Below are 24,188 nucleotides of genomic sequence, written 5' to 3'. Positions count from 1 at the left end.
ATTCTTTGAGAAGTCTTCAGAAAGATTTTAAAGTGTGTTTCATAAACCCTACCAATGAAACAAAAATAATTCTAAGACTGCTATGGGAATTATCCCACTGCACACACACAGACTCTCAGCTCAAACCCAAGAAGAGTCAGTTGCAAAGATATTTGTGAGTGTGGCTCTTGTATAATGTTTTAAATGACAATTTAAAAAACACAGAAATATTACAATGTTTTTAAGGAAATTGCATTGAAGGAAGCACCTTAGCATTTTCTTGTAAACAGTAGTGTCTATTTTTGGTTATTTATTCCTCTCTTCCTCCATTGTATGCTGAGAATGAGAAAGAAAAACCCTGTCTCTAGTTCATAGACCTGAAAATAGAGAACCAATATAAAAGAGCTGTGCATTGGAAATTGTACCCCAAGAGGTTTGTCCACACTCACTCTGGATATAGAATTTGACATCCTGGATGTCAAATTGAGCTCATGATGGGACAAGATGTTAACTGACCTGGGAGCTCCTGAATCCCGCTTTCCCAATCTAGGATCCCTGAATTGCCATTACAAGTCTAACAAACTCGCTGGAAAGGCTTTACCTACGTAACCCTGTAACTACATGAAAATGTACACTCTTATTCTATCTAGAGTTAATATTTACACCAGAGGTTTTCTATAGCATTTTTCATCTCTCAGTTTCTCAATGTGTATATTAATGGGTTCAACATGGGTGTGATAACTGTATAAAACACAATAATTAATTTATTAATAGGAAAGTTTGAAACAGGTCTAATATACATGAAACTACAGGGAACAAAAAACAGGAGAGTCACAGTAATGTGGGAGCTGCAGGTAGACAGGGCTTTATGCCTCCCTTCCTGACTATAAGTTTTAAGGGAGATTAGGATGACCCCATAGGAGATTAGTAGAAGGATGAACACGACCATACAGATTCCTCCACCATTGGCAACCTCAGTGAGGCGTATAAAGTAGGTGTCAGTGTGTGCCAGTTCCAATAATGGGTACATGTCACAGAAAAAGTGGTCAATGACATTGGGACCACAGAAAAGGAGACTGTACGCAACTAAAATTTGAAACACAGAATGCACAAAACCTGCAGTGACAGCCACCACCAACAGAAGGATGCAAACATGTCAATTCATGATGGTGAAATAGTGCAGTGGCTTACAGATGGCTACATAGCGATTATAGGCCATCACCAACAGAAGGAAGACCTCAGCACCGCCAACAAAGTGGTCTATAAAATGGCTGACCCATGCAAGCTTGGAAGGAAACAGTCTTTTTATCATGGAGATAGCCTACAATCAATTTGGGAGAAATGGTGGTGGAATACACAGCATCTATAAATGACAAGCAGGCAAGGAAGAAGTACACTGGGGAGCCTAAGGTGGGGTTGGCAATAATAGTCACCACAATGAGCAGGTTCCCCACCATAGTCATAATGTATGTGAGTAAACCATATGACAAATAATGCATTTTACACATCGGGATCCTGAGTAAGGCCTAGGAGGACAAATGCTGTAACATTGCTACTCAGTCTCATTTTCTATTCTCTGAGGCTTGTATCAGAGTAAAGAGCTCAGGAGAACAGGACCTGTAACGAAATACTGAACAGGAATATGAATACATCCATGATGTCACAGAGCACATCTTCATCATTGTATCTTCAATAGTGACTTACACACATGATAAACATTTTGTAAGTCTCTATTGAGTTCCTCATCTCCTCAAAGATTTTCATTTCAGCCTACAGGTAACAGCTTCTGCCTCTCAGTTTTAGTGAATATTCTGTACAGAAGAAGAGTTAAAGGCCCAACAGCCATTCATATATTTCATAGCTCCTTATTTAAAACATATTTCTTGGCACAGAAGTCAGCTATGATGAATAGGCAACAGATTATTGGTGTCAAGAATGTTACTTTCTCATGGTGGTAATAGACTCTAAATAAACAAATTCGTGTATATTCAGTGCTTTGAGTTTGTAGTTGTTGTAGTATCTTTATGATCTGTGTAGCATCAAAAGTAATATCTTCTGAAATATCTCACTCAGTACTGTGGCATTCCACAGTTACACATTCAGTCCTTCATGCCTCGAAAGATGTTCAGTCTTTATCAATACCTCATTAAATGTCAAGAGACTGGACATTAACCTGAATAAATAGTAAAATATTATTTATCACATTATTCCCTGTAGCAATTACTTGGTCTGACCCTCTGTTGCCTTATAAGGAGCTGCACATCTCTGCATCTTATTCATGCCTATTCCACAATTTTTTAATCATATTTACATACAGTATCCTGATTGAACTTAAGAAAACTAACTGATGGCTATCACCAACTGCCACGTTAGATGTGAGTTTTTTTTCTGATTTCTTGGGGTGAACTACATAGTGAGAGAGGAGAAAACAGACATCGTACAAAAAGGTACAGAACAGAGGACACTGTTTTATTTTTAACACTATTTAGATACCGAGAGTATTCAAAAATAGAATCTTAGTGTCCTGATTCCAAAAAAGCATACTCAAAGAGAAATTCCAAGTTCACTGTAAGATGACATCAATTTGAGTCATTTTCTGAATGAATTTACATGTCTGTCTCAGTTTGCTCACTGGAAAACAATGTGATTGAATTAGATGAATTGAGAATCCTTTCCAGTCAACCACCTACAAAACTATTAGTGCACCCCTCCCTTATTATACTCTGCTGACTTTTTCATTTTTCATATATTTATAATTAAATAGCAATTTCCAAGCTCATAACTGTTACATGAATAACGGTAGTCAGTGGTAGATGTTTCATGATTACAGTGAGTAAATTATGACTACAAGTTTCCCACTCAATATGTGCCTATTTAAGATCCAAGAAATTCTTGGAAAGAAAGTGTAGCATGTGGTGAATAATGGGGACAAAGGAGCCACACTGCCTCAGCTACAAGCCCAGTTTCACCACTTACTATATGATTTTGGGCCACTTATTAAACTGCTCTATGTCTCATTTTCATTTGAAATCTCTAGAGTTCTTTTATTACAACAAAGTAAAGTTTCCTAGAACACTGGCTGGCACCTGGTAAAGGCCCAGTAAAAGACAGCTAATACTTGTGTTCCTGAATGCTTCACTGTGAACACTGGATCAAAACAAATCATGCTGCTATAAAGACACATGCACACGTATGTTTATTGTGGCACTATTCACAATAGCAAAGATTTGGAACCAACCCAAATGTCCAACAATGATAGACTGGATTAAAAAAAATGTGGCACATATACACCATTGAATACTATGCAGCCATAAAAAATGATGAGTTCATGTCTTTTGTAGGGACATGGATGAAACTGGAAACCATCATTCTCAGCAAACTATCGCAAGGACAAAAAACCAAACACTGCATGTTCTCACTCATAGGTGGGAAATGAACAATGAGAACACACGGACACAGGAAGGGGAACATCACACAGTGGGGCCTGTTGTGGGGTGGGGGGAGGGGGGAAGGATAGCATTAGGAGATATACCTAATGTTGAATGACAAGTTAATGGGTGCGGGACACCAACATGGCACATGTATACATATGTAACAAACCTGCACGTTGTGCACATGTACCCTAAAACTTAAAGTATAATTTAAAAAAAACAAATCATCTGCATCTTTGTCAATTTGAAAAGATTTATAGACACAGTCCAGAGGAAAAAAGAATAGAAGACACATATAATTCAGGAAAAGCTTTTGGGGACACAATATAATTTTATGTCTTGTATGTCTTAGGTATTATCCATTTAATTATGTATGAGTAGTGATTTTATCTGTGATGGAAAGTATCTTGACAATATCGGGCAGAATTATAGTAGAAAAGTTGGACCCATCATCAGACAGAGAGCTAAATGGTTAAAAAAAATGAAAGAAAAAGGGATCAAATCAGAAAAGAGTAATTACAATAAATAACTTAATGTCCATGGGTAATAAGAAGATAAAGATTAATGTGATAACTGAGTCTAGTATTCTTCTAAAAATCTTCAGAGAGTGAGGAAATACTGGAAGCACAACCCGCTGTGGTCCCTGAGGAGACTCAGGAGGCTTCTTGGGGTAGCCAAACAAACACAGAGCAAATCCTAATAAACAACAAAAAGAAAAGAAAAGAAAACTCAGAAGAAAAACAAAACACATTGATTTATCAAAATCTCTCCATCTGATGGTTAAGGACAAACTTAAATTATAGAGAACAATGGGACAAGTTGAGATAAAAACCCAGACTTTGTGATTATTCACTGCTGAGGAAAACTGCAGAATTACTAAACCTCAAATGTAGACAGGATGATTCCATTTACATAAATCTGGCAGTGGAAGAGGACGTATGCAGAGAGAGTCTGAGCTGTCTCTAGAAGCCAGCTGTGATGCACTTTCCACATGTCTCATTCATGTTACCACTTACAGCTGATAAAGAGTTCTGGCACTGTTGAAGCTATAGACTTATAGAGATGCACGTGCTGGAGAACACAAGAGAATAATGTAGCCTATAGCCAATTCCGTTATTTTTTTTTTACATCTTGCTTGCTGCAAAGTTTATTGTGTTTTCCCCCTTTCATCATCAAAACTACATTCAACAGGAAAATTCTATTTTGCAATTTAAATGTTTACTTGTAAAACTAGGGTATAAAATTATCCTTTATAGTTTAAATAATTAAAAACATAATACTTTAAAAGCTGAAACATAGCATTACTAGGCTTTCAATGTAAACTGCTAAGTTAACAATTTTCTAGAAAAAAATGATTTAATATAGTTTCCTAAGTTCATGCCATTTTCAAAAGATAAAATTCTATAATAACACAAAAACATCTATAATAGTATGTTTCACAGTCACTGTTTTATAAATCTATTTAAATGACAGCTGACTAGGTACCTTCCTGACCATACGTATCTATTAGTATGTTTGCTGAAATAATTTTTAGATTCATAAGTAAAATCCTGTATTATGCTTCCAGAACATAACAGGCATTTGTTCATTTACACTTCAACAAACTTGACATGATCCAGAATTTAAATTCTCTAATCAAATATATCTGAAAGTAATTGTACACATTTATTAATATATCATATAAAATATAATATCCCAAACACTAAGATTACACATCTATTGATTCATTTATTATTAGGTGTAATATGGAACATGTTTTTCTTCTTATTTGACAAATGGAAAAAGACAATTGGGCTGTATATTAAAACCAAATATAAATTGTATATGCTGATAAATTTCCATGTGTGCTAGCTTAATTTTTCCAATTAGAATTTATCAAATAAAACCATTGGTTTTTAAGATATTAGCTACATTTCAACATATCACAGGAATTTTTAATGAATTATCTCTTGTCAATGGTTTCAAATACTCACATCTTGGTCCAGAAAAGCAATGCTTCTTTCACTGAGGATTGCCATAGATACCTCATGCCTCTATGTGTCCTCATAAAACACAGGAATATACATGGCTGATCCATGGATATAGAACTAGTTCCTAGTGGCTACAGTTTCCACAGTTCCACATAGGCTTCTCATTATCTTAGTCTTTAGAGAAGTATAGCACTATCCAAAGCAGATGACCAAACTATAATAATGCTTTAAGATAACGACAATATTTACTGTGAAAGGTAATTGAATATTCTCACCTGCTGGAAAATGCCTTCGAAGAAAAACAAAGAGACCGTCTCTGCTTGACTATGTAAAAGTGGAACTAATTAGTGGAAATTAACCTGGACAACACCCTTATTATATGACACAAGTAGCAACACTTAAATTTGTTACTTGAATATTTTCTCAATTATGGTGAAGCAACCATAAGTACTTTACTGTGATTGAGGATTTATAACATTCATGTGCCCAGCTATTAAGCTTGGTACCTAACAAGGACAATGCTGAGATTTAACTTCATGGAGAATCCAGTGACAGAGCTTTCCCACAGGCAGAAGCCAAACTCTTCAGTCTTTCAGTCTTTCAACTAGCATATCCCTAAGACCACTTCTTTCCTAAGTAAAAGCATGTCCTTATATCTCACCAATCTCATCCCAGGAAATTGAGAACTTTCACTCATTTTTATAAGCAATGGTAGACATTTCAAGAAAATATTACACCTAGAGGACTAGATACCAACTGAAGACATACGCTACCTTGGGCAGAAATTTAACTTTTTTGATATCTCCTGGGCTGCTCTATCAGAAAAATAATTCTTCCATTTGTGTCTGTAGACACAGTCTATAACCTTTACATCAACAATATTTTAGAAAGAGAGAGTAACTTCACTATAGATTAGTTAATTAGAATATTTGGAACAACTTCAAATGAAAGAACCTCTCTGTATAATTTTTTCTTACAAAATCCCTAGAGGAAAAAGATTTGGTTCTTGCTAAGGAAGAGTAGGTAAATGACAAGTACTGTGAAATGCCTACAATATGAAAAGAATAATTTTAAAGTGAATTGAATAATAAGTTATGAGATGCATGTTATGAAATATTTCAGCCAGAATTAAAGGAGAACCAGCTCCAGGTTCTCTTTGCTAAAAATGCTCCCGGTAAGTAGGGCCTTACCCTTCCTATTAGAAAGTCTGTGCCCAAGAAGCCCTGAGGCTCAGAGGCAGAGAGCCTAAGAACGGAAGTTGACATTCTGATTCATGGAAAAATAGGTAATCATAGTGCTGCAGTTTTAGTTAGAGTACAGGCTTTTGAGGCTTTTGATCAAGACCTGTATCTAAGTCAGATATAACCATAATGATCAGTAGTCCATTGATATGGTGTGGCTGTGTCCCCACCCAAATCTCAACTTGAATTGTATCTTCCTCATTTTTCTCTTGCCACTGCCATGTAAGAAGTGACTTGCACCTCCCACCATGACTCTGAGGCCTTTCAAGCCCTGTGGAACTGTAAGTCTAATTAAATCTCTATTTCTTCCCAGTCTTGGGCATGTCATTATCAGCAGTGTGAAAACGGACTAATACATCCATTAACTCAATATTTTAATTATATTCTAATATCAATCCAATAACTGTTTCTACAATAAAGAAATTTTTATTTCCAACAAGGAAGCAGTATTTAAGGGCTTCCACTGTTATTTCCATGACTTGGCTTACCATTGGATCTATTGAACATCTTCATCTCATCATACGTTGAGCTAAATGTTTGATCTTTGTGCCATAAGAGTCTTAAAGAGTCCCATAAATACCTATCTGAGATAGCTAAAGTCTTTATCACATAACAGGCTACACTAAAAGTTAGTCATTTTCAACTTAGCTAGTAAATGGATTAAACACATCACCCCAAATGTAATATGAATTACTGCTAAAATTCAAAGAGCACGTCTATATGTGCTGTGCTGTCTTACTGGTAAGTGCTAAAACATGCACAAAAATATTTTTAATTCTGAAGAACTATCAGATATGATCAAGCATACTGTGGTCTAAATTATAATTCCAAGATGAAGAACTAACATAAAAATAGGACCTATATCCCAATACCAGAGTGGAAGTGGATCCTTCCTCAGCCAAGCTTTCATATGAGATGGTAGCCCCAACCATCATCTTGATTACAGTTTTGTGAGAGACCTTGAAGCATGGGAACCTAAGCCATCCTTAGTATTCTGACCTACAGAAATTGACAATGAGTACATATTGTTTGAATCACTAAATTTTGAAATAATTTCCTTTGTATAAATAAATAACTCATAAATATATCTAGAGTATGCTTCAAATATTGGGAAGCATGCCAATAAATATTTAGTGAACCTATGAATCAAAGAAAAAAGTATAATGTAAATAAGCAAATATTTAGAACTCAGCAATAACAAAAACATCAAAATGTTTGAGGTGTGATCAAAACAGTACTTAAAGTAACATGTATAGCTATAAAAGCTTACATTTAAAATAAATACTTCCAAGCAGGCATCTGAGCCTTCACCTTAAGAAGCTAGAACAAGAACAGTAAATAAAAGCCAAGGTAAGTAAATGAAAGGACATAAATATAAGATCAAAAGCAATAAAATGGAAAACATAAAATAGAGAAAATGAAAATAGCCACAAGTTGGTACTTTCATAATGAAATTGATAAATTGCCAGGAAGAGTTATCAAAGGAAAGACAAATTCAAATTACCAATATCAGGAATCATAAAACAAATAATCACCCCATAGATTCTTTAGACTTAAAAGGTTAGAAAAGGATTGTTCTGAAATACATTATTTCAATTAGTTTGACAGCTTAGATGAATTAGGTAAAATGTAGGGAAAGAACAACCTTCCAAACATGACACAAAAAGAAACTGAAACACCCCATTTCTTTCCAAGTAATGAGCTATCCTTACTTGCAGATAACATGATAGTGTTAGAGAAAACCCTAAAGAATAACTTTGTAGGAATAAGAAGTAAATTTACAAGTTTATAGGACTAAAATGTCAAATAAAAAATTCAATTTCCCTTACATACATACTAGCAACAATGACAAATGGATTTTTTAATTAAAAATCTGTGATGAAATCTGAAAACATAAATACTTATGAATAGATAAGGAAGATCCCTACATGAATAACAACTGCAAACCTCTTCAAAAATAAACATTTTAAATACCTAACAGATATACTGTATTCAGGAATTAGAAAACCCAATGTTGCTCAGATGTTGTTAGTTCAAGATGATTTATGGATCTAACTTAAAATGAATAAAACTACAATATGCTCTTTTTGAGATGTGGACAATTTTCCTGCATACTGATCTGCAAGGTGACTTTGAAACTTCCGCATCAAAGGTTATCTACTATTTCTGTAAAACCTCAAATCTGGGTGGTCATGTGATCACTATGACAAATAGCATATGATGCAAGTGACATTGTGTCAGTTCCGGACACAGCCCTTAGCTGGCTGGACCCATCCACTTTCTACCACTGGGATCTCTGAGCACAATGTAAAAACCTAGACTATTCTCTGGAGTGATCTTGTGTTCCTTCATCTAAAGGGATAGGAAGAGGACCCAATGCATCTCTTAATGTCATCCCTTCCAATATGTTTTAAATGTGCATTAAGTTATCCTGCGTTTACATAAAACTCAATTATCAGCTGAATAAGACAGTACTTCAGTCCTTGCCACACAAAACAGAAGAAACACCCAGCCAACAACTGCCTGAATTCCTGACTCACAAAGTTTTGAGATAAAATAAAATGAAGGTTGTTTGAAATCATAAAAACTGTGGAGCCCTGCACCATACAAGAAGACAGGAGAAGAATAAAAAGTGGCGCCTTAAAGTGTGGTGTTTCCCCCATCTCACGTGCAGAGACACACATAGGCTCAAAATGAAAGGATGGAGGAAGATCTACCAAGAAAATGGAAAACAAAAAAAGGCAGGGGTTGCAATCCCAGTCTCTGATAAAACAGACTTTAAACGAACAAATATCATAAGAGACAAAGAAGGCCATTAAATAATGGTAAAGGGATCAATTCAACAAGAAGAGCTGACTATCCTAAATATATATGCACCCAATACAGGAGCACCCAGATTTATAAAGCAAGTCCTGAGTGACTAGAAAGAGACTTAGACTCCCACACATTAATAATGGGAGACTTTAACACCCGCTGTCAACATTAGACAGATCAACGAGACAGAAAGTCAAAAAGGATACCCAGGAATTGAACTCAGCTTTGCACCAAGCAGACCTAATAGACATCTACAGAACTCTCCACCCCAAATCAACAGAATATACATTTTTTTCAGCACCACACCACACCTATTCCAAAATTGACCACGTAGTTGGAAGTAAAGCTCTCCTCAGCAAATGTAAAAGAACAGAAATTATAACAAACTATCTCTCAGACCACAGTGCAATCAAACAAGAACTCAGGATTAAGAATCTCACTCAAAACCGCTCAACTACATGTAAACTGAACAACCTGCTTCTGAATGACTACTGGGTACATAACGAAATGAAGGCAGAAATAAAGATGTTCTTTGAAACCAACGAGAACAAAGACACCCTAACATCACAATTAAAGGAACTAGAAAAGCAAGAGCAAACACATTCAAAAGCTAGCAGAAGGTAAGAAATAACTAAAATCAGAGCAGAACTGAAGTAAATAGAGACACAAAAAAACCTTCAAAAAATTAATGAATCCAGGAGCTGGTTTTTTGAAAAGATCAACAAAATTGATAGAACGCTAGCAAGACTAATAAAGAAAAAAAGAGAGAAGAATCAAATAGATGCAATAAAAAAATGATAAAGGGGATACCACCACTGATCCTACAGAAATACAAACCACCATCAGAGAATACTACAAACACCTCTACGCAAATAAACTAGAAAATCTAGAAGAAATGGATAAATTTCTGGACACATACACTCTCCCAAGACTAAACCAGGAAGAAGTTGAATCTCTGAATAGACCAATAACACGATCTCAAATTGTGGCAATGATCAATAGCTTACCAACCAAAAAGAGTCCAGGACCAGATGGATACACAGCCGAATTCTACCAGAGGTACAAGGAGGAACTGGTACCATTCCTTCTGAAACTATTCCAATCAATAGGAAAAGAGGGAATCCTCCCTAACTCATTTTATGAGGCCAGCATCATCCTGATACCAAAGCCTGGCAGAGACACAACCAAAAAAGAGAATTTTAGACCAATTTCTTTGATGAACATTGATGCAAAAATCCTCAATAAAATACTGGCAAACCGAATCCAGCAGCACATCAAAAAGCTTATCCACCATGATCAAGTGGGCTTCATCCCTGGGATGCAAGCCTTCTTCAATATATGCAAATCAATAAATGTAATCCAGCATATAAACAGAACCAAAGACAAAAACCACATGATTATCTCAATAGATGCAGAAAAGGCCTTTGACAAAATTCAACAACCTTTCATGCTAAAAACTCTCCATAAATTAGGTATTGATGGAACGTATTTCAAAATAATAAGAACTATCTATGACAAACCCACAGCCAATATCATAATGAATGGGCAAAAACTGGAAGCATTCCCTTTAAAAACTGGCACAAGACAGGGATGCCCTCTCTCACCACTCCTATTCAACATAGTGTTGGAAGCTCTGGCCCGGGCAATTAGGCAGAAGAAGGAAATAAAGTGTATTCAATTAGGAAAACAGGAAGTCAAATTGTCCCTGTTTGCAGATGACATGATTGTATATCTAGAAAACCCCACTGCCTCAGCCCAAAATCTCCTTAAGCTGATAAGCAACTTCAGCAAAGTCTCAGGATACAAAATCAATGTACAAAAATCACAAGCATTCTTGTACACCAACAAAAGACAAACAGAGAGCCAAATCATGAGAGAACTCCCATTCATAATTGCTTCAAAGAGAATAAAATACCTAGGAATCCAACTCACAAGGGATGTGAAGGACCTCTTCAAGGAGAACTACAAACAACTGCTCAAGGAAATAAAAGAGGATACAAACAAATGGAAGAACATTCCATGCTCATGGGTGGGAAGAATCAATATCATGAAAATGGCCATACTGACCAAGGTAATTTACAGATTCAATGCCATCCCCATCAAGCTACCAATGACTTTCTTCACAGAATTGGAAAGAACTACTTTAAAGTTCATATGGAACCAAAAAAGAGCCCACATCGCCAAGTCAATCCTAAGCCAAAAGAACAAAGCTGGAGGCATCACACTACCGGACTTCAAACTATGCCACTAGGCTACAGTAACCAAAACAGCATGGTACTGGTACCTAAACAGAGATATAGATCAATGGAACAGAACAGAGCCCTCAGAAATAATGCCACATATCTACAACTATCTGATCTTTGACAAACCTGACAAAAACAAGAAATGGGGAAAGGATTCCCTATTTAATAAATGGTGCTGGGAAAACTGGCTAGCTATATGGAGAAAGCTGAAACTGGATCCCTTCCTTACACCTTATACAAAAATCAATTCAAGATGGATTAAAGACTTAAACATTAGACCTAAAACCATCAAAACCCTAGAAGAAAACCTAGGCATTACCATTCAGGACATAGACATGGGCAAGGACTTCATGTCTAAAACACCAAAAGCAATGGCAACAAAAGACAAAATTGACAAATGGAATCTAATTAAACTAAAGAGCTTCTGCACAGCTAAAGAAACTACCCTCAGAATGAAAAGGCAACCTACAAAATGGGAGAAAATTTTCACAACCTACTCATCTGACAAAGGGCTAATATCCACAATCTACAATGAACTCAAACAAATTTACAAGAAAACAAACAAACAACCCCATCAAAAAGTGGGCGAAGGACACGAATAGACACTTCTCAAAAGAAGACATTTATGCAGCCAAAAAACACATGAAAAAATGCTCATCATCACTGGCCATCAGAGAAATGCAAATCAAAACCACAATGAGATACCATCTCACACCAGTTAGAATGGCCATCATTAAAAAGTCAGGAAACAACAGGTGCTGGAGAGGATGTGGAGAAATAGGAACACTTTTACACTGTTGATGGGACTGTAAACTAGTTCAACCATTGTGGAAGTCAGTGTGGCGATTCCTCAGGGATCTAGAACTAGAAATACCATTTGACCCAGTCATCCAATTACTGATTATATACCCAAAGGACTATAAATCATGCTGCTATAAAGACACATGCACACATATGTTTATTGCAGCATTATTCACAATAGCAAAGACTTGGAACCAACCCAAATGTCCAACAATGATAGACTGGATTAAGAAAATGTGGCACATATACACCATGGAATACTATGCAGCCAGAAAAAATGATGAGTTCACGTCCTTTGTAGGGACATGGATGAAATTGGAAATCATCATTCTCAGTAAACTATCACAAGAACAAAAAACCAAACACCGCATATTCTCACTCATAGTTGGGAATTGAACAATGAGATCACATGGACACAGGGAGGGGAACATCACACTCTGGGGACTGTTGTGGGGTGGGGGAAGGGGGGAGGGATAGCATTGGGAGATATACCTAATGCTAGATGATGAGTTAGTGGGTGCAGTGCACCAGCATGGCACATGTATACATATGTAACTAACCTGCACATTGTGCACATGTACCCTAAAACTTAAAGTATAATAATAATAATTAAATAAATTTTTTTAAAAAGTGTGGTGTTTCCATAACAGCAATTTAAAGTGTTCGGCACTGGCTGTAGTATATAAAACCAAGGGCCTCCATGATATTGTAAGTAAAGGCTGAAAATACACATAACTGTTTAGTAATTCTGTCACCTATAATAAGGTAGAAAATAAAAAATGTATTTAAATGAATAGGTGGATACAACTAAAATTTCCAAATAGAATATTGAAAGTTACAGCTGTTTATTATAGCATTGTATGTTATAATAAGTCAGATTTTTAAAATAATATTACTTAAAAGATTAACTGTTACATTTTCAGACAGAATTTACAAGAAACATAAAAGAGTCAGAACTTGTGGGTGTCAAAGATGAAAATGGTTTCCCTTTCCAGTCTCTGCAAAGAGCTAAGTACTCTAAAAGTAAGAGGGGTCATCCAAATAAAAGTCATTCCGAACTTGTGGATGTAAAGACACTATGAATAGACTTCAGACAAATTTAATGGTGGGTCACGTAAGTACATTAAACTAGACAAACATAATTCCAAGGATCTTAAGAGTATTATCTGACTGCACATAGAGTTTCAGCTCAAGTCTGAGAAAGGGCAGTTTCAAAGATATTTGTGAATATGGTGCTTGTATATTCCACAAAGTCTTTAAATAAATTACACAGAAGGAAGCACCATAGCCTTCCCTTTTGAACAGGAGCATCTATTTTAATTACCTATTCCTTCCTTTCTCCACTCTGTGCTGGGAATACAGGAGAAATGTCCTGTCTCAGTAGATGTGTAATAGAGAAAATACATAATTTAAAACGTACACAATAGGACCTGCACCCAAAAAGCCCCATCCACTCTCAGTTCTGGATATAGAGGTTGAGATCTTGAACTTCAAACAGATGCCATGATGGGATGACTTCTTAATTGAGCTTGGAGCATCTAAATCCTGTCTTCCTACTTTGGTATCGCAAGAGTTTTTCTATAGCATTTCTCATCTCTGAATTTCTCAACGTGTATATAAAAGGATTCAACATGGGTGTGATAACTGAATAAAACACAGTCAGGAATTTATCAATAGGAAAGCTTGAAACGGGTCTAACATATATGAAAATACAGGGAACAAAAAACAAGATAACCATGGCGATGTGGGAGCTGCAGGTAGACAGAGCTTTATGCCTCCCTTCCTGACTATAAGTTTTAAGGGAGTTTAGGATGACCCCATAGGAGATTAGCAGAAGGGTGAAGATGACCATACAGATTGCTCCACCATTGAAAACCACAGCGAGGCCTATAAAGTAGGTGTCAATGCACGCCAGTTCCAATAAAGGGTATAAGTCACAGAAAAAGTGGTCAATGACATTGGGGCCACAGAAAGGGAGACTGTACACAACTAAAATTTGAAACACAGAATGCAGAAAACCTCCAGTCACAGCCACCACCAACAGAAGGATGTAAACCTGTCGATTCATGATGGTCAAATAGTGCAGTGGCTTACAGATGGCCATGTAGCGATCATAGGCCATCACCACCAGAAGGAAGATGTCAGTACCACCTAACAAGTGGTCTATAAATAGATGACCCATGCAAGCTGGGAAGGAAATAGTCTTTTTATCACAGAGTAAGTATACAATCAATACGGGAGAAATGGTGGTGGAATACACAGCATCTATAAATGACGGGCAGGCAAGGAAGAAGTACACTGGGGAGCCCAAAGAGCCAAACATGACAAATAATGCATTTTGCACATCAGGATCCTGAGAGAAGCCCAGGAGGACAATTTCTGTAATATTGTTATTCTGTCTCATTTACTCTTCTTTCAGGCTTGTATCAGAGGTGAGAGCTCAGGAGAACAAGACCTGTAATGAAATAGTGAACGGGAACATGATTACATCCATTGTGTCGCAGAGCACATTTTCATTGTTGTATCCTCAATAGTGATTTACACACAATAAACATGCAGTAAGTCTCTATTGTGTTTCTCATCCAGAGTCCATCTTCCTTTGACAATTCTATTTCTCCACAAAGATTTTCATTTCTGCGACAGGTAAAGGCTTCTACCTCTAAGCTTTAGTGAATATTCTATACAGAAGAAGTGTTAAAGTCCCAAAAGCCATTCATACATTTTATAACTTCTTATTTAAAACATTTTTCTTGGCACAGAATTCAGCTATGATGAATAGGCGACAGGTTCTTGGTCTCAAATGACTTACTCTCTGATGGTGGTAACAAATTCTAAATAAATAATTGACATAGATATAGTCCTTTGTGTTTGTATGTGTGGTATCTTTATAATATGATCTGTGCAGCACCAAGAATAACATCTTCTGAAATATGTCACTCAGTACTCTGGCCTTCTACTATTAGACCTTCATTCCTTCATGCCTCAAAGTATGTTCAGTCTTTATTAGTCTTTCATTAAATGTCAGAAGACATGACTCTGAAATGTATAAATAGCTATATTATTTATCACATTGTTCCCTGTAGTGATTACTTGGTCTGACTCCTTGTCCAACTTATAAGGAGCTGTGATTCTCTCCATTTTATCCTTGCCTATACCCCAATTTTTTCAACACTTACATACAATATCTTAATTTTAATTAATTTGAACTCAAGTGAACTAACTCATGACTATCACCAAATATGCCATGTTTATTTTTTCATGAATTCTTGAGATGAGCTAGGTAGTGAGAGAGGAGAAAATAGACACTGTAGAAAGAGGTACAGAACAGTAGGACATGGTTTTATTCATAACACTATTTAGATACCAAAATAACTCAAAAATAGAATCTTAGCTACCAGATTCCAAGAAGAAGCATACTCTAAGAGAAATTCCAAATTCCATGTAAGAAGCCAAGGATTTGAGTCATTTTTTGAATGCAATTACAAGTCTGTCTCAGTTTACTCACTGGAAAACAATGGGATTAAATTTGAGAAATTCAGAATCCTTTCTAGTGAACTATCTACAGAACTATTAGTGCATCTCTCGTTTATGGTATTCTACTGACAATTTTCTTTTTTTATAAATATATAATTAAATAAAAATTTTCCAAGCTCATGACTGTTACATCAAAAATGGTAGTCTGTGGGACAATGGGTTTTATTATTACAGTGAGTAGTGACTATAAGCTTCTCACTGAGTATGCACCTATTTAAGATCCAAGACATCCTCAAAGGGAAAGTGTAGCATGTTGTGAATAATGTGGACACTGGATCCACGTTTCTTCAGCTACAACCTCATGTTCACCATTTTTTATGAGACTTTGGGCCATTTACTAAAGCTCTCTGACCCTTACTTTCATCATTTGTAGAATGGGGATCCCAATAGTCATTAATTCTTAATTGCTTGATTTTCAGCAATTAATTTTGAACTCAAGTGAACTAACTGTTGATTTATAAAAGAAAGTAAAGTGCCTAGAACACTGGCTGGCACCTAGTAAGGACTCAATAAATTATAGTTATTATCAATGTTCTTGAATGCTTCACTTTGAAGATAGAACAAATCATGTGAATCTTTGTCAACTTGAAAAGATTTATAGACATAGTCTAGGTTAAAAAGAATAAAACACTTATAATTCAGGAAAACCTTTTGGGGCACACAATAAAATTGTATGTCTTAGGAATTACGTATTTAATTATGTAGGAGTAGTGATTTTACCTGTAATGAAATGTACCTTAATGAGAAGCAAGCAGAATTGTAGTTTAAAAAAAAGTTGAACTGATCATCGGCAGGAGAGCTAAATGGTAGAAAATGAAAGAAAAAGGGGTCAAATCAGAAAAAAAGAGAAATTGTAGTAAATACATTAATATTCACAGGAAATAAGATGATTAATTTCATAATTAAGTGAGACAAATTAGCTAGGCATGGTGGTACACACCTGCTATCCCAGCTACTCAAGAGGCTGAGACATGAGAATCACTTGAACCCAGGAGGCAGAGGTTGCAGTGAGCCAGGATCATGCTACTGTCCTCCAGCTTAGGTGACCAAGTGAGACTATCTCAAAAAAAAAAAAAAAAAAAAAAGTGAGGCTAGTTTTCTGCTAAAAATTTTCTTCAGAAAAATTTATTTTAGTGAGGAAATACTGGAAGCACAACCTCCTGTGGGTCCCTGCGTGACTCAGGAGGCTTTGGTAATAGCCATAACAAATAGACATTGACCAGATCCCAGTTAAAAAAAAAAAAAAAAGAAAAGAAAAGACAATTCAAAAAGAAAAATAAAAACAACATTGATCTCTTAGCGTCTCTAGATCTGACAGTTAAGGACAAACTTAAAGAAAAGAAAACAATGGGACAAGTAGAGATACAAACCCAAACTTTGTGATATTCACTGCTGAGGAAAACTACAGAATTACTAAATCTCAAATGTAGACAAGATGATTCCGTTTACATAGATCTGACAGTGGAGGAGGATGTGTGCAGAGAGAGTTTGAGCTTCCTTAGAAGCCATTTGTGATAAACGTTCCACATGTCTCATTCACATTACCACTTCCAGCTGATTCTAGAGTTCTGTCATTGCTGAAGTTACAGACTAACAAATGCACATCTGTTGAAGAACACAAGGGTATAATAAAACCTATAGCCCATTCTCTTTTTTTCACATCTTACTTGCTGCAAGATTTAGTTCCTTTTCTCTCTTTAATCATCAATGATAAATTTCACCAGGATAAATCTTCTCTTGGGCAGTTTAGATGTTTACTTGTAAAAACCAGGATATGTAAACTATCCTCTTTAGCTTAAGTCATCAAAGATTTAATACTTTAAAAACTGAAAGATAATATTACTTGGCACTCAACAAAAATAACTAAGTTAACACTTTTCTAGACAAAAAAACTTAACACAGCTTCCGAAGAACGTGACTTTTTCAAATGATAAAATCCCATAGTAATAAAAATAATCCCTTATAGATAAAATTTATAAAACAATACGGTTTTGTAAATCTCTCTAAAGAATAGTACTCAATACTTTCCTGAACTTGTATATGCTGAGATAATTTTTAGATTCACACATAAAAGACCATATCATGCTTCCAGAACATATTAGGCATTGATTTCTTTACACTCTAACACATTTGATATAGTCTGTAATTTTAAATTTTCCAATCAAATATATCTAAAACTAATTCTATACCTATGTTAATGTATCACATAATAAAATATTCTACATAATAGATTATAAATCTATTCGTTTACTTATTTTATGTGTAACATGGAACAAGTTTCTCCTGTTACTTGGCAAATTAGAAAATAAACACTTATAAGGCTATATATGAAAACCAAATATACTTGTATACTCTGATTAATGTCTGTGTTTTGCTTCCTTAATTTTCCCAATTAAGATTCCTCCAATGAAAACATGTGAGATTTAAGACTTTAGCTATATTTGAAAACATTACAGGAAGTTTCAGTGAGTATCCCTTGTCAATTGCTTCAAAAACTCACATCTTGGGTCTTGTCCTTGGTCCAGAAAAGCAAAGCTTCTTTCACTGAGGGTTACTGAAGATATCTCATGCATCTATTTGTGTTCTTAAAACACGTGAAAAATGTATGGCTGGTCCATGGATCTAGAAATATCTCCTAGTGGGACAATTTCCATATTTCCACACAGGCTTTCTATTATCTCAATCTTTCAGAAAAGTATAAAGGTATACAGAGCAGAAGTCCGAAATATAAAGACACTTAAATATAATGCTAGAATCTACTGTACAAAGGTAGTTAAAATTTTACATCCCCTGGAAAATTTCTTCATAGAAAAACAGAGATAATTTCTTTGCATGACTATATAAATATTGACCTAATTAGTGGAAATTAACCTGGACATTCCCATTATCTGGTCACCCAAGTAAGCCAACAAAAAATTTGTCAACACCAAAATTTGTTTCTTGAATTTGTAACTTCTCTGTCAATAATGGTGAAGCAACCATGAATATTTTACTGTGATCAAGGATTTATAACATTCATGTGCCCAGCTATTTATCTCTATAGCTAACAAGGAAATGCTGGGATTTAACTGTGAAAAAGTCAATGACAAACTTTCTTACGGGCAGAAGCAGAACTCTTCAGTCTTTCAGTCATTCAAATAGTATATTCCTAAGACCACTTCTTTTCTGATTAAAGGCATGTCTCTATATCTCCCCAATCTCATTCCAGGAAATTGAGATCTTCTACAAATTTTTACAAACAAAGGTGGATGAAATAAAACAACCCATCTAGAGGACTAGATACCAGTTGAAGACATACTGTAGCTTGGGCAGAAATTTTAATGTTTAACCTATCTATCTCATAGGTTATTCTATCAGGAAAAGAAATCTTCCATTTATATGTGTAGACATAGTCTATAACTTTTACATCATCAATATTTTTAATTAAAAAGACCGTAAGGCATTTATAGATTAATTAGAATACTTGGAACAAATTCAAATGAACACTTTTCTTCTAGAGAACAATCCCTAGGGGAAAAATACTTGGTTCTTGCCAAGGAAAAAGACTTGGCTTTTGTCAAGAAAGAGTAACTGAATGCCAAGTAATGTGAAAATCTTGTAATGTGAAAAAAGAAATGCTAAAGTAAATTGAACAATAAATTATGTTTTACATTATGAAATACTGAGGTAAAGCCAGTAATATTTAAGCCAGAATGATGAGGAAACCAGCCCCAGATTCTCTTACCTAATCAGGCCCTCAGCAAGGAGGACCTAACCTTGTTAATAGAAAGTCTGTGCCTAAGAAGCCTGAGACTTACAGGCAGAGAGCCTCAGAACTGAAGTTGAGATTCTAACACTTAGAAAAAGAGGTAATCATAGTTGTACAGTTTTAGGTTGGAGAAGAGGTTTTCAATCAAAACCTGAATCTGTGTCATATGCAACCATAATGATCATTAGTCCATTAATTCAATCCTCTACAGTGTCAGTCCATTTTTACACTGCTATAAAGAACTGCCTGAGACTGGGTAATTTATAAAGGAAAGAGGTTTAATTGACTCACAATTCAGCATGTCTTGGGAGGCCTCAGGAAACTTACAATTATAGCCGAAGGCAAAGGGAAAGCAAGGCACCATCCTCACAGGGTGGCAGGAAGGATAAGTGCTGAACAAAGGGAAAAGAGCCCCTTTATAAAACCATCAGATCTCATGAAAACTCACTATCACGAGAACAGCATGGGGGAAACTACCCCCATGATTCAATTACCTCCACATTTTCTCTCCCTAGACATGTGGGGATTATGGGGATTACAATTCAAGATGAGATTTGGGTGGGGACACAAAGTCTAATCACATCATTCTACCCTGGGCCCCTCCCAAATCTCATGTCTCTTTCATATTTTAAAGAGACACTTATGCCTTCCTAATGGTCCCTCGATGTCTTAATTCATCCTGGCATTAGCCCAAACTCCAAGTCCAAAGTCTCATCTGAAAAGAGGCAAAAAATGTACTTCAAAGCATTTAAAAAACTAACAAGCAACAAAGAAGGATATGGTGACATGTTTCTCTGTCCTAGCTACTTGGAAGGCTGAGGTGGGAGTATCACTTCAGCCTAAGAGTTTGAGTTTAGCATGGGCAATATAGCAAGAGAGAAGAGAAGGGAAGGTAAAGGGGAAGGGAAGGGGGAAGGGAAGGGGGAAGGGAAGGGGGAAGGGAAGGGGGAAGGGAAGGGGGAAGGGAAGGGGGAATTTAAGTCTTTAATCCATTTTAATTAGACTTTTCTATTTGGAGAAAAATAGAGATCTAGTTTCATTCTCCTACATAGGGACACCCAGTTTTCCCAGCACTATTTGTTGAAGAAACTTTTCCCCAGCATATGTCTTTTCCCCAGCATATGTTCTTGGCACATTTGTTGAAAATGAGTTCACTGTAGGTGTGTGGAAGGGAAGGGGGAAGGGGGAGAGGGAAGGGGGAAGGAAGGGGGAAGTGGAAGAGGGAAGGGAGGGGGAAGGGAGGGGAAAGGGAGGGGGAAGGGATGGGGAAGGGAGTGGGGAGGGGAGGGCAGGTGAGGTTTAATCAACACCATTAAAAAATTTGACCAATTTACATAAGAGAACAATGTGCCCAAAAGCTGCAGAATATACATTCTTTTTTAAAATTTTAATTTTTAATTTTTGTGGGTGCATAGTAGTTCTGTATATTTATGTGGTACATTACATGTTTGGATACAGGCATGCAATGCATAATAATCACATCATGAAAAATGGGGTATCCATCTCCTCAAGCATTTACCTTTGCATTACAAACAATCCACTTATACTCTTTTAGTTATTTTTAAATGTACAATTAACATATTATCGACCATAGTCACCCTTTTGTGCTATCAAGTAGTAAGTCTTATACACTCTTTCTGATTATTTTTGTACCCATTAACTATCCTTATCTCCCACCCTCTCACCTCCCCGCTACCCTTCCTAGCTTCTGGTAACCATCCTTCTATTCTCCACATCCATAAGTTCAATTGTTTTGAATTTTAGATCCCACAAATAAGTTAGATATCATGATGTTTGTCTTTCTTTGCCTGGATTGCTTCACATAATATAATGACCTCTGGTCTTATCCATGTTGTTGCAAATAAGTGAATCTCATTCTTTTTAATGGCTGAATAGTACTCCATTATATATAAGTACCACATTTTCTTTATCTATTTATCTGTCAATGGACACATAGGTTGCTTCCAAATTTTGGTTATTGCGAATAGTGCTGACAAAAACATGCGAAGGCCAATATCTCTTTGATATACTAATTTCCTTTCTTTTAGATATACATTGAGCAAAGGGATTACTGGATCATATAGTTGCTCAATTTTTAGTTTTCTGAAAAACCTTCAAACTGTTTTCTATAGTAGGTGTACTAATGTACATTCCCATCAACAGTGTATTAGGATTCCCTAATATTTTGCTCATTTTTTCATTGGCTTATTAGATTTTTTTTTTTGAGACGGAGTTTCACTCCTGTTGCCTAGGCTGGAGTGCAATCGCATGATCTCAATCCACCACAACCTCCGCCTCCTGGGTTCAAGTGATTCTCCTGTCTCAGCCTCCCAAGTAGCAGGGATTACAGACATGCTCCACCACCCCTGGATAATTTTTATATTTTTAGTAGAGATGGGTTTTCACTATATTGGCCAAGCTGGTCTTGAACTCCTGGCCTCAGGTGATCCTCCCACCTTGGCCTCCCAAAGTGCCAGGATTACAGGTGTGAGCCACCATGCCCAGCCAGATGTTTTCCTATAGAATTGTTTGAGCTCCTTCTACATTGTCATTATTAATTCTTTGTCAGATGGGCAGTTTGCAAATATCTTCACCCATTCTATGAGTTGTCTCTTCACTTTGTTGGTTGTATCCTTTGCTGTGTGGAAGCTTTTTAACTTGATGTGATCCCATTTGTCCATTTTTACTTGTGCCTTTCTGTGCTAGGGAAATATTGCTCAAGAAATCTTTGCACAGACCAATGTCCAAGAGAGATTCCCCAATGTTATCTTGTAGTAGTTTCATATTTTCAGGTCTTAAATTTAACTGTTTAATCCATTTTAATTAGATTTCTTGTATTTGGAGAAAAATAGAGATCTAGCTTCATTCTCCTACATGTGGACATCCAGTTTTCCCAGCATTATTTGTTGAAGAAACTGTCTTTTCCCCAGCATATGTTCTTGGCACCTTTGTTGAAAATGAGTTCACCGTAGGTGTGTGGATTTGTTTCTGGGTTCTCCATTCTGTTCCATTGGTCTATGTGTCTGTTTTCAGGCCAGTACTGTCCCATTTTGTTTACTATATCTCTGTAGCATAATATGAAGTCAGGTGACGTGATTCCTCCAATTTGGTTCTTTTGCTCAGGATAGCTTTGGCTAGTCTGCATCTTTAGTGATTCCATGTAAATTTTGGGATAGTTTTTTTCTATTTTTGTGAAGAACGTCATTGGTATTTTGATAGGGATTGTATTCAATCTGTAGGTTGCTTTGGGTAGTATGGACATTTTAACAAAATTGTTTCTTCCAATCCATGAACATCAAATATTTTCCCTTTTTTGTGTGTGTCTTCTTCAGTTTCCTTAATCAGTGTTTACAGTTTTCATTATAGAGATCTTCCACTTCTTTGGACAAATTAATTCCTAGGTATTTAATTTAATGTGTTGTTTTTTTAAATGGGATTATTTGTTCTTTTTCACATTGCTCACTGTTGGAATATAGACATTCTACTGACTTTTATATGTTGACTTGGTGTCCTGAAACTATGGAATTTATTATTTCTAATAGTTTTGTTGTGGTTATTCCAAATATAAGATCATATCATCAGCAAACGAAGATAATTTGACTTCTTCCTTTCCAATTTGCGTTCCCTTTATATCTTTCTTTTGTCTAATTGCTCTAGCTAGGACTTCCAGTACTGTGCTGAATAACAGTGGGGACAGTGGGCATCTTCGTGTTCCAGATCTGAGAAGAAAGGTTTTCCACGTTTCACCATTCACTATGAGACTAGCTGTGGATCTCCCATATATAGCTTTTATTATGTTGAGGTATTTTCCTTCTACCCCCAGCTTTTTCAGGGCTTTATCATGAAGGGATGTTGAATTTTATCAAATACTTTTTCAGCATCAGTTGAAATGATCATATGGTTTTTACCCTTCACTCTGTTGATATGATGTATCACACTGATTGATTTACATATGTTGAAATCCCAGGGATAAATCCCACTTGGTCATGATGAATGATGAATTGTTGAATTCAGTTTGCTAGTATTTTGTTGAGGGTTTTTGCTTCAATATTCATTAGAGATATTGGCCTGTAGTTTTGTTTGTTGTTATTGTTGTTGATATATCCTTGTCTGGTTTCAGTATCAGGGTAATAGTGGCCTCAGAATAAGTTTGAAAATATTCCTTACTCCTCTATTCTTCAGAATAGTTTGAGTAGGATTGGTATTAATTCTTTTTTAAATGTTTAGTAGAATTCAGATGTGAAGCTATCAGCTCCTGGGCTTTTCTTTACTTGGAGGCTGCTCAGGTTTTGGATTTCTTCCTCATTCAATCTTGGTAGGTCATTTGCATCTAGGAATTTATCCATTTCTTATAGATTTTCCAATTTATTGGTATATAATTGTTCATAGTAACCACTAATGATCCTTTGAATTTATGCAGTATCAAT

General features: G+C 36.0%; 1 protein-coding gene and 1 pseudogene across 1 annotated transcript; both read right to left on the bottom strand.

Moving 5' to 3' along the window:
- Positions 1-596: 596 nt before the first annotated feature.
- LOC100612469 (olfactory receptor 4A5-like) lies at positions 597-1,545 on the bottom strand (annotated as a pseudogene).
- A 12,453-nt stretch (positions 1,546-13,998) lies between these two features.
- On the bottom strand, positions 13,999-14,928 carry LOC100612893 (olfactory receptor 4A8-like). Its single transcript, XM_003313012.4, has one exon. It carries the CDS (start codon positions 14,881-14,883, stop codon positions 13,999-14,001), a length of 885 nt encoding a protein of 294 aa, XP_003313060.3. The 5' UTR covers positions 14,884-14,928.
- Positions 14,929-24,188: the final 9,260 nt, after the last annotated feature.

This window comes from Pan troglodytes, chromosome 9 (assembly GCF_028858775.2).
Source record: "Pan troglodytes isolate AG18354 chromosome 9, NHGRI_mPanTro3-v2.0_pri, whole genome shotgun sequence".
NCBI classification, from domain to species: domain Eukaryota; kingdom Metazoa; phylum Chordata; class Mammalia; order Primates; family Hominidae; genus Pan; species Pan troglodytes.
This window is presented reverse-complemented; position numbering and strand designations above follow the sequence as displayed.

Bases quoted from the DNA above. Each gene is read 5' to 3' on its own strand.
- LOC100612893 (XM_003313012.4), bottom strand. From the start codon at position 14,883: ATGAGACAGAATAACAATATTACAGAAATTGTCCTCCTGGGCTTCTCT.